Source organism: Acinonyx jubatus, chromosome E2, assembly GCF_027475565.1.
Source record: "Acinonyx jubatus isolate Ajub_Pintada_27869175 chromosome E2, VMU_Ajub_asm_v1.0, whole genome shotgun sequence".
Taxonomy (NCBI): domain Eukaryota; kingdom Metazoa; phylum Chordata; class Mammalia; order Carnivora; family Felidae; genus Acinonyx; species Acinonyx jubatus.
In genome coordinates this window covers 13670492-13682562 of record NC_069396.1, presented here as the reverse complement: position 1 = coordinate 13682562, position 12071 = coordinate 13670492, and the positions used below count along the sequence as shown (strand labels likewise).

Here is a 12071-nt window from a genome sequence, read left to right as displayed (position 1 = left end):
TTTTCTGGCCAGTTCAGCCTGTCTGCCTGTGGTAAAAATGAAGTACGAAATCGAATTATAGACAATGTTTAAGCACCAGAACTTAACACACTCTACCCAATTAACATCTGATTTATTGAGAAAGCTTAGGCTAAGTAACATTGGTGATCCCAGGTGATTTTTTAACTGCTGAAGAAATTTAATATAATATAAACTCCACAGTGAGCACAACAGGAAAGTATCTGTTACCTTTGTATAGAATTTGGATTTCTGGAGGTCCTAGAGAGGGGTCTCCTTGTCCATAGAAAATTAGCTTGGGTTTTGCAACTGAGATAATGCTATCCAATTGATTTCAAAACTGTGCCTTTTGCCACCAAGAAATGTTTGAAAAGAAAATGAAAGCACCATGTAGGAAGAAAAATATTAGAAACTAGGGAAGCAAAGATAGAAGAAAATATCACAACATTGTTCCCAAAGTCAGGAAACTGGGCCCAGTTGTCAATTCTTAAGATGCTTACTGATGCCATAGGAAGGAAAAAACTTTTAAGACTGTGAGATTTATTTTGGATGACTTACCTTCATCTCAGGAAGCAGGGATTCTTGAGATACTGAAAGTCTGTTCCTTTTTTGTTCCACCAAGATGTTATAAAGATTATTTAATGATTACAGATATTTTTATTTCAGTCTGAAAGTTGGTTATAATTCAATCTACAACCTCTTCTGAGAGACTTCTGTGAGTACAGAACTGTGTGAGGGGTGAGAGACACAAAGATAAGCCTAACTAGGTGGTTTCCATGTTCAGGGATGGTTTGGGTAGGCAGGAAGAACTTGAACTTGAAGGCAACTCCACCACTACCTGTTGGGCAACTTTGGGCCAGTTGCCTGCCCTTTTGGAGCATCTATTTTCTCATGTCTAAAATGCAATAATAGTACCTACTTACTGCAGGTTTTTTCCAGGATTACAAGGTTTGGCATATGTAAGGTGCCCAGTGTAGTGCCCAGTATGGAGTCCGTGCTCATGGAAGTTTATTTGCTTTCCCTTTCCTGTCATCTCAAGAGTCTGTAGGTATTGACAGGGTCAGGCATGAAAACTAACTGTAGTACAAGGTGAACTGAAGTAAGAAGTGAAAAGAAAGTCACAGCTCTGAGAGGAAAGAGGCTTTGTTAACAAGAGAGAGAATCAGGGAAGAGTCTAAGAGGTGGCTTTGAGTCTGAGCAATTTTAAGTGGCTTTGGGAGAAGTATGACCTGTGGAAAATGGTAAGTATTCTTGTGTGACCTTAGTGGTCTGTGTAGAGGGCACAGTCTCGTTGGAAGAGGGAGGTGATGCAGTGCTAGGTGAGGTTCAAGTGTAGAGAGCAGAGCCCTCTCGCCCTGTCCCTCCCCATTCTGACTTGGAATGTGACAGATGTTTGGGACATTTGGACAGATGTATGTGTTTAATAAGAATGCAAAATGTAGTTGGGAGCAGATTGCATGGGACCTCAAATGCCTAGGACTTTGAACTTGATTACATAGATTATGAGGACCACTGAAGGTGTTTGAACAAAGATGAATGTGTTACTACCTGTGTATGTTTTTTGCAGTATCCCTAGAGCAGTGTGAAGTATTGAGAGGAGAATAATAAGACCTTGAACTCATCTAAACAGCCAAGATCATCCTCAGGCCATCTCCCATCTAGAGGCTGCCAGTGAGAGAGATAACATAAATAATAATAAACACTTGTTTAGCACTTCCTATGTGCCAGGCATTGTTTTAAGCTCTTCACCTGTACCAGCTCCTTTAGTCCTCCCTACAGCCCTATGAAGTAGGTGCTGTCATCACCCCCATAGAGACAAAATGTTCAGTGACTTGCTGTAAGGTCATGGCAGAGCTGGATTTTGATCTTTTTACGTGGCTTCATGCTAAGGACCACTACTGCATAGAGCCTCGACAGAAATGCCCGGAGTTCGCGGGAGGATTGGTGCTGTAGGTGTGGGAAAATCACAAAGGCATGGGAAGATAAAGAAGTGAAAGTAGAGGGAGATCCAAGTAGAGAGCCCCAGAGGAAATAAACAGTTGCCCGTGGTAGGAAGCACTGAACATCTTGCAATGATGATCACAGGTACCACCAAGTGCTACCCTTGCCACAGCTATCTCCTCACCAAAGAAAGTTCAGGTTTTCTGACATTAAATTCATTATCTAAGGAAAGATTTAAGGGATGAAACTAAAAAATGGTTGTGATGGAAGTAAATAATCAGAAGCAGCTTAGCCTGCCAGATACATTGTACAACGCATTACTTTGAAAAACTAGCAATTTAGAGAAGTGAAATGGACCATGAAAATAATTAAATGGGCTGGGTTTTTTATTGAAAAGGAAGAATGCTGTAAGTTATTTAAGGTACTTCATGGTCAGATCCAGCTTCTCTCTTAACACTTCCAGGGAAATTAGATGAAACTATTTCCTGTTCCCAAATCTACCCTATCACTCCATAATGTCTACATGCCCAAATTCTATTTTCCACACAGGACTTGTCCCCAGTTTGCCTTTTTAAAAAAAAATTTTTTTTAATGTTTATTTATTTTTGACACAGAGAGACAGAACATGAATGGGGGTGGGCAGGGGAGGGGGGTGGGAAGAGAGAGAGGGAGACACAGAATCTGAAGCAGGCTCCAGGCTCTGAGCTTCAGCACAGAGCCTGACCTGGGGCTCGAACTCATGAACCATGACATCATGACCTGAGCTGAAGTCGGACGCGTAACCGACTGAGCCACCCAGACACCCCCCAGTTTGCCTTTCTAAACGTTCTCCACCCTTCTCCAGCTTGCTGTCACCCAGAGGGCTGACCTGTATGGCTTAGGTCAGCAGACTCCCAAGGCTTTGGCTTCTAGTTCGGTTCAGCCAGTAGGGGTCCCAGCAGGTGATGAGACAGGAGGATGTGAGGTCAGGACAGTTTCTCCCCTAGTGTCTTCTCTGTGAGGCCACCTGGGCTGTCTGTCTTGACTGAAGCTCTTTGCTCCTCATAAGGCAGCATTCTCAAGTAGGACTCTTGTGGGCTTCAAAACCACCGCTGCTCCTTGGCTCTTTGGGCCTAGAGGTCATAAAGGCTTTACTGTTTATAACCCTGGGGGATTGTATCATCTTTTGTAGTTCCTGTATATCCTTAAGCCCCTTTTCAATAGACCCCTTGTTAAACTGCCCTCAAATTATCTTCCTGTGATTGTGTGATCTTTTGGGACTCTGATATATTTTTCCATTATGAAAACTTCACTGAACTGTCACAAAACTTGATTTCTATCCCTTTGAAGGTACTTTTCTGTTGCAGCTTACAGTATTTGCATACATGTTTTAAGTCTGACCGCTGGAATCACTCAATGAATGCTAAAAGAATGGCTGAAAGCCAAGGACACAAACAAGAATATTATGATACCATTTAAATTTCTCTTAGACTTGTTGATCTGTTACTGCTATTTTAACCTTAAAACCCAAATCTTTCACATTAGGGGGTAAAGTATACTGTACTTCTGATTCATTCAGTTGGGGCGGGGGGTCTGAGCTGTCTACAGAGCTACAAGTCCTGTCTGTATCTTCTCCTCCTCTCACACGTGTCAGGATGTGTTCTGATGGTGCGTCTCCATGTGTGCTGCAGGCCTTTCTCCGTAGAGCCACCTGTTGGAACTCTTAATGTGGGAGAGTCCATGCAACTGGAAGTGGACTTTGAGCCACAGACTGTGGGCAATCACAGCAAAAGACTTATTGTGCATTATGACACAGGTATGTGTTATTCTTTGTCCAAAGTTCTACATGTTAAGAAAAGTCAAGTGGAAAATATGGTGAAGCAAAGTAGCAGGTGGTTATTTTGGCTGCATTAGAGTAAGCCAAGAGCCACAAGGTAAAGAACCGAAGAATGAATGTCTCCAACAGAAATAATGTTGATCCAGATATATGTCCCACCTGACTGGTTTCTCCAGTGCTTGAAAGCCTGAGAAATACAGAGCTCTGGAAGGAAAGTATACCCTGCAGTCACACAGATAGTTTAAGGTTATTTATATGTACATGGGACTTGAAGGTAAATTAATACCATGTTTTCCATTTGATTTATTACTTCATTTGTCTAACATCATAAAAATGTGAACTCCAATTCAGAATGTTCTTGTGTGTACCCACTAGTCTATGTAAGGCCCAGCTGCTTTAATTCTTGGAATGTGCAAGTATCTTACTTAATGTCTTACTTAAATGTAGTACTGTGTCTACTGCCACTAGCATTTTTTGAAGACCACAGTCTGTATAATCATGAAAATTATACAATTGTTTTTGCTAATATTTAATTTATGGTTATGTGGACTGCATGTACATTATGCAAGTCCCCAAAGTTGGTTTTCAAATTAATATTTTACCATTGCCATTTATTATTTCATGATTTTTCTCATTTTCCTCTCCCTTCTTCTTTAACCATTCATGTTTATTGACCCAGATTGTCTGCATCAGAAGGCCACTGTAGGCAGAAAACACAAGGGCACAGCCAGGGAAAGAGTAACAAATGACATGTAGTTCACAGTTCAGACTTTCTGGCTTTGTGGATGCGTATCTGAGCGGGACGTTCGAGTCCTTGCCTATGGACCTGTGGTTAAGCGGTCCAAGTTCCACATTGCCTGGCATAACAGCGACACATACCCAGTGGTACCATCCACGTATCTTATCTTTTAGTGTAGGACGGAATTCCCTGGCTGCTCTCAAGACAAACCTGATCTGAACCAGCTTAAGCACAAAGGGGAAAGCTTTGGCCCATGTAATACAAGAGAGGAAGGTAAAAAGCACAGTTTATAACACAGCAGGGACATCCATTTTTCCGAAGTAGTTGTGTCATTTTACACTCCCACCAACAAAGTGTGTGACTTCCAATTGCTTCACATCCTTGCCAATAAAGTGTTGTCTTTTTTTCCCTCCTGCTACCACATAGTGTTGTCTTGATCATTTTAGACATGCAAGTAGTGTCAAGCTAGGTCCTCTAGTGGTTTTAATTTTCATCTGATTAATGATGTTGAGCACCTTTTCCTGTGCTTTCTGGCCATTCATATATCTTTTTTAATGAAGTGTCTGTTGAAGTCTTGCTCATTTTTTATTGAGTTGTTTTTCTTTTATTATTAATTTGTAAGAGTACTTTATAACTTGATATTCTCAGTGCTAACCATTTGTCAGATATATGTGCCATTAATATATTCTTCCAGTCCGTAGCTTGCCTTTTCATTCCCTTCATGTTTCTTGATCAGCAGAAAATTTTAACTTTGATAAAGTCAGCATTCCCAATGATATTCCTTTAAGATGAATGCTTTTTGCCTTCTTGCTAAGAAATGATTATCTTCTCCAAGATCACAAACATAGTCTCCTATGTTTACTTTTAGAGGGTAATAGTTGTAGCTTCAATGTTTAGGTTGATGGGTGATCTTTGAATTCATATATGTATATGTGTGAGGTAGGGGCTGTGTTTAATTTTTGTTCCCCATACAGATTATTGGCTCTTCTCCCTTCTATTATCTTGTTCTGGAATTCCAATTAGTTACTCTATTGTTCTGTTTCTATTACTACTTTACTATTTATTCCTTTTAACCTTTATTTTATGTTTTCCATCTCTTTGACTCTGTAACACTTCTCTGGATACTTTCTTCTCCATTCACTAATTCCCTCTTCCATGAAGTCTCATCTGCTGAGGTTTTTTTGTGGTTTTTTTTTTGTTTTGTTTTTTTGTTTTTTTTTAATGTTTATTTGTTTTTGAGAGAGAGAGAGAGCAAGCGAGCAGGGGGATGGCAGAGGGAGAGGGAGACACAGAATCTGAAGCAGGCTCCAGTCTTTGAGCTGTCAGCATAGAGCCTGATGCAGGGCTCAAACCCATGAACTGTGAGATCATGACCTGAGCCGGAGTTGGACGCTTAACCAACTGAGCCGCCCAGGCACCCCTCATCTGCTGAGTTTTAATTTTTCCATTCTTGTATGTATTTTGCTTTCTGAAATTTTATTTGGTTCTTGATTAAATCTGTTCTTAAATCTGATTGCTCCCTACTCTTTCATTTTTCAAGTTTCCCTTTTATTTCTTAAATATGTTAAACATCGTTATTTTCGTTCTGCATCTCATCACTTAAATATATTATATCTGCTTATTTATTTATTTATTTATTTATTTAGTTTCTGTTTATTGTTTATGATGGTTTTCAACCACAGTATCTATAGGGGAGGAAAAACATATTTTTCCTCCACCCTTCTAGGCTTTTGGGTGGAGCCCTGTAACAAAAGACAGATCAAGAAGAGAAAAGCATACATTTATTTAATATAAGTTTTCCTTTGATGCACGCAGGCTGAGTCTGGGGACCCAGAGGGTCCTGCAGGAGCAGCCAAGAGGGTCCTCGGCTTCATGTAGGATGGAAATCAAACATGAGCCCACAGGAAATAAGAGCAGAATTTATTGAAGATATAGAGAGCTCAGATACAGACACAGCATTCGACAAACTCAGAAAGGGAAGGAGGGGGTGTTGTCTTTGTTCGGATTCTGGTATATGTGTCCCCTCAGGCATCCAGGAACTGGTTAGAAGACCAAGGCCCAGGTGTTATTCTTGGAGCCAGGGAACCTTGGCATCAAGATGTATAGAGCCTTGGTCTGGAATGCACATATGCTGGCTTCCTCAGGTCCTTCTCACCTGGCCCTTCCTTAGATATCATCTATTCTAGAGGAATCATGAACTCCTTGTCCCTTACCAGGAGGGCATTCTGAGGCATGTGTAAAGTGGGCTGGGGTTGCATGTCCTGGCAAGAACAGAAAGCAGGAAGAAGAACAAAAGCTGATTTTTATGGGGTCCTTCCATTTCCCCATCTCACCTTGGCATGGGAGCTTTCAGAAAGAAATGAAGACCTTGAAGAAGTAGTTAAACCTGGGTATTTTTTTGCTAGGTTTGATGAAGAGTAGAGTTGTGGAAAAATGTGTTAGGACCAAAAGGGGTATGAGCTAAGTGTAGTAAACTTGGGAAAACAACTTCCTCTCAATGTCCCTCTGTCTCCAGACAAGTCTGCTCCTTTCATCCAAGTACAGGAGGGTACTTCTCACATGTGGGTCTTACGGCCTGCTTCAGTGGAAGATCAGAAAATCCTTTCTTATCTGCCGTTTCTCGGATTCCTTCCACTTGAAATAGTATGCCAAGGTGTGCCATATTTTGGGACAGTGTGTGCTGAACCCCATCATATCTCCTGTCCTTTTGTGTTTTGTATATTCTGGATTTAGCATCCCCACTTCAGGCAGGCCCTCGACTTTATCTGCCATCATATGCACACAATGCAGTAGGTAAAGGAGAGGCTCAAGGGTTAACAGAAGCCATTCACAAAAGACAGCCTTGGTACCACATTATTTCCTACAATTCTTCACCTCACTTTGATGTTCTTATTATCCTATAGGGTTAGGGATCAATTTTAAAGTAGTTTAAAAAGTATTTTGTTGAGAAGTTTGGTTATTTCAAACCTCAGTTTAATTTGCTGGTAAAATTGACTCTAATTTATGTCTTTTTTCACATCGTTCAGCATTATTTATTTCCTACTATTCTGTAATCCTCTCCATATATCATATTATAAACACGGTTTATCCCTTCATGTATTTACGTTTTCTCTAGTTTCTCTCAGCAGTTTTCTGGGTAGAAGTCTCAAACACTGTGGTTAGATTTATTCCTATACATTCAATATTTTGTATGTTTGTGTAAGAGATTTTTTAATTACATTTTTATTGAGGTATAATTTAGGCACAATAAGATGCACAGATGTTCACTGTACAGTTTGATGAGTTTTTTCACATTGTAAATACCTGTGTAACCACCACTCCCTGTGAGACAGAGAATATCCACAGCTTCCGAGAGTCCCTCATGCCCTCTCCAATCAGTCTCTCCATCCCCATCCTAGACATTTGGGGTCCTGTCACTCCATATTAGTATTGCTTGTTCTTGGACTTCAAATAAATGTGCTCACATAACACATCCTCTTTTGTGTCTGGTTTCTTTCACTCAACATAATGTCTTTGACATTTATGCTTGTTGTTGCGTGTATCAGAAATTCCCTATTTGCTCCTGAGAAGCATTCCACTGCACAGTTATACACAGTTCATTCATTTTCCTGTTAGTGTAACTTTAGACCGTTTGAAGTTTGGGGCGATTATGAACAAAGCTTTAATAACAATTCTTGTACGAGTTGTATGTGTGCATATGTTTTTACTCTGCTCAGGTCAATGTTTAGGAGTGGAGCTGCTGGGTCCTAGAGTAGGTATATGCTTAACTGCTTAACTTTCTGCGAAACTTCCAAGCAGTTTCCTAAAGTGGTTGAAGCATTTTCCATACCGCAACCCGCCCCCCCCAACACTGGCAGTGGATGAGGGCTCCAGTTACTCCACATTCTCATCAACTCTTCGTCATTGTCAGTCTTTTATTTTTAGTCATCCTACTGGGTATGAAGTTATCACCAGCCAAATGTCAGCAAAAGCCTATGTATTTCATTTTTAATTGGCATTTCTGTATATGACTAATAATGTCGAGTGCCTTTTCATGTGCTTTGGACCTTTTTATGTCTTCTGTTCTCGTGTGTATTCAGATTTTTTTGCCTATTCTTTATGGGGTTGTTTGTCCTTTTGCTTTTGACTTGTAGTTTTTTAAAATATATTCTCAATATAAGTCTTTCAGAAATAATTATTGTGAATATCTCCTCACAGTGGATTATTTTTCTAATTTTCTTAATGGTGTTTTTTCATTAGCAAAAGAATTTAATTTTTATGAAGTACACTTTATCATTTTTTCCTCTTATAGATAGTATGGTATTTTTCTTCTAATTTTATTTTCTTAATTTTGGAGGGTATATCAAAAAAGGAGTTGACTTTTGTATATCGGTCTTTTATATCTTCTCACCCTGATAAATTAACTTCCTGACTCAGTTTATCTGTAGATGATTTTAGATTTTGTATATATACAATCAGGTCATCTGCAAATAATGATAATTTTATTCTTTTTCAATCCTTAAGCCTTTTATTTCTTATTCTTTCTTGCAGAGCTAGGCCTTTAGCACAGCGTTCAATGGTAATGATGATGGCGAACATCCTTCTCTTGCTCTCAGTCTCAGAGGGGAAATACTCAGTGTTTCATCATTTAGTATGATGCTTTTGGTGGGCACTTTATCACATTAAGAAAATTCCTTTCTATCTCTAGGTTTCTAAGACCTTTAATTTTGAACAGGTATTGACTTTCATCCATTACTTCCGTATTTTTTGAGATGATCATATATGATTTCACCTTTTCATGTAATGGCTTTGTCTTTAATCTGAAAAAACAAATTGGTATCATAAAACAAGTAGGGAATTATTCTACTTTTTTTATTCTCTGGAAGGGTTTTGTTGTCATTTCTAATATTCATGTTATTTTTTTCTTTAAGTGATTGAAAAATTCATTTTTCAAGCTATCTGGGCCTGGAGACTTTTTTTGTATGAAGGTTGTAAGTTATTCAGTTATTCAACTTATTTAGTACACTTAGATCTACTCAGATGTTTCTTTTTTTTTTCTTGTATAATTTTTGGTAAACTTTTTCAAGGAATCTTTGCATTTAATTTAAAAATTTTAATTTGTTGGCATACATAAAGTTTATCATAATAACCCCAAACTTCGTAATGTCTGTAGGATCTATAGTGATATCTCCTCTTTCATTACCGGTATTGGTAATTTCTGCCTTTTCTCCCCTTCCTTCCTTCCTTTCTTTCTTTCTTTCTTTCTTTCTTTCTTTCTTTCTTTCTTTCTTTCTTTCTTTCTTTCTTCTTTCATGAATTTCAACAAAAGCCTTTGTGTTGTTAGTGTTGATACTGGATGAAAGTGAAAAGTATGAGTGTTAATAAATTCAGTCACTGATACGTTTCTTCCATCTGGATCTCTGTATCTTTGTGAGTATCATTTTTGTTAACGTCGAACCCTAAAATTAAGTATTGGAAAAAATGTGGCCTTAGAATCATGTTTTGATACTGTATCACAAGAATGAAGTGTAGTCAGTCTTTTGTTGGTAAACACATCAAATAAGTTATCTTTAAGATATTATTCATGTTTAACTCATCTTTTTAAATATTTTGGGTCATATTTTTTTAAATGTGTATTTATTTTTGAGAGACAGAGTGCAAGCAGGGGAGGGGCAGAGAAAGAGGGAGACACAGAATCCGAAGGAGGCTCCAGGCTCTGAGCTGTCAGCACAAAGCCCAACGTGGGGCTTGAACTCATGAACTGTGAGATCATGACCTGAGCCGAAGTCGGACACTAAACTGACTCAGCCACCCAACTGCCTATACATTTCACATATGCGTACTCTAGTATATTATGTATAGTATATATATAATTTATAAACAAATAAGTATGCATGGTAGGAGTATAATGTCAAAAAATTTTATTTGGTTGGGTTTTGAGGCTAACAGCTTAGAGTGCTCATAGATCAATAGAATCAAAGCTTGAGAGAAGATCTAACTAATAATCAAATCCAGTTCTTAGATTTTACAAATGAAAAACTGAAGCTTTAAGAAATTAAGTGGCTTGCCCAACGTTGCATATGGAGCCAGAAGCACTATTAGAACCCAGGCTCAAACTCTAACCTCCTGTGCGGTGATTTCTCCACCAGAGTGGGTCATCTCTCTAATCTGTTGTATCACTCCCTGTGCATTTTTACTCCCTTAATCCGTTGACTTTGAAATGCAGCTGCTTTCTCTCAATGGCCCTCAATCTGGATTTTACTTTTAGGTAAGTATTTGGATTGGCACCCATACTTACATTTGTAGCCCTGTGCTAAAGGAAATGAATATCTGTGTACTAAAATTTAATCACTGTGGCAAAGTTTATTTCCACACTGTGAGGTTTGTTGTCGACTTTGGTTCACAAATGAAGTCATTTTCTAAAGATTGCGGATAGAAGTAGGTAAACTATCTTGTGACATTTTTCTTTACATGAAATGAACAGCTAATAAGAATATGCTTTCATCTTTATTGTGGGTTATCAATGACCAGAACCTATAACCTTTCATTAGTGAAAAACAGTAATGACTGTCTAAACACAATTAATTAATCATGGAGCTTTTCCAAGCAGCTATGATCATTGCCTTCTCTTTTCACTAAATAAGCATCTGATTGAACTTTCTGCAGCTGTTTAAGTATGAATTGGTTTGAGGAGGGACATTTAGCATGGATTTTTTTCACACTTCCCCAAACAATATTCCAGAAGGAGGAGCATTGATAATCCTCAGTGGGAAGTACTCAATCACATTTCTCACAGATGTGTTTATGCCCTTCAGTTGCTTGCCCTCCATTCTTGATTAAACAGCTAGGAGATTTTGCTTTTTTGGCAATCAGAGTTTGAACCAGTGCTCTAGCCATTAACAAGGTTGAGTGTAAATTTCACCACAATCTAATATTTTACTTATCAGTGTATACCTGACCCAGAACTCTTCCCTCCTTTCTTATGCATATGCTCTTCTGTGGTGAAACCAAGTTGTTTAGGGAATTGATTTTAGCCCAGAAATGATTTAGTTACCTTTTTATTATGGTCTAAAACAGAAGAGCTGAAGTAACTTCATACCTTTTATAAACTAATTCCTCTTGAAGAGATTAAGAACACAGTTACTCAAGGGGTGCCTGGTTGGCCCAGTTAGTGGAGTGTGCGACTCTTGATCTCAAGATTGTGAGTTCAAGCCCCATGTTGGGTGTAGAGATTACTTAAAAATAAAATCTTCAAAAAAATAAAACAACAACTACTCAAGACTACATTCTTAACAAAATAAAACAGAAACAGAAACAAAAAACAGAACAGTTGAGTAAACTAGTTCTATCATTTCAATAAAACTGAGAAGTGAAAATATTATTTGATTAATAAAAGACAAGCAAATGGTAATTGCTTAAATTTTGCACTTTGAACTGGATGTTGAGAAACTTTATATAATCTAAGGGTTCATGGAGATATTAGTATTCAGACAGGCTTTAAGAAACAAGACATTCTTATTAAACCTTTGGTTACTTGAATGAACCCCAGAAGTAGGACCATAGCACTCTTTTTTATTCAATCCCTGGTGAGGTTGCTGT

At 38.5% G+C, this 12071-nt stretch overlaps 1 protein-coding gene across 9 annotated transcripts in view; it reads left to right on the top strand.

Moving 5' to 3' along the window:
* HYDIN (HYDIN axonemal central pair apparatus protein) overlaps positions 1-12071 on the top strand; it is a 438409-nt gene that overhangs the window by 143843 nt on the left and 282495 nt on the right. For all 9 annotated transcript variants that reach the window (XR_008293813.1, XM_053211099.1, XM_053211098.1 and 6 more), the window contains one exon: positions 3609-3733. Coding sequence is in view for 8 of the 9 variants with exons in the window: in XM_053211099.1 (XP_053067074.1) it covers positions 3609-3733 (125 nt within the window). In the remaining variant the exon portion in view is untranslated. The remainder of the gene's footprint in view (positions 1-3608; positions 3734-12071) is intronic.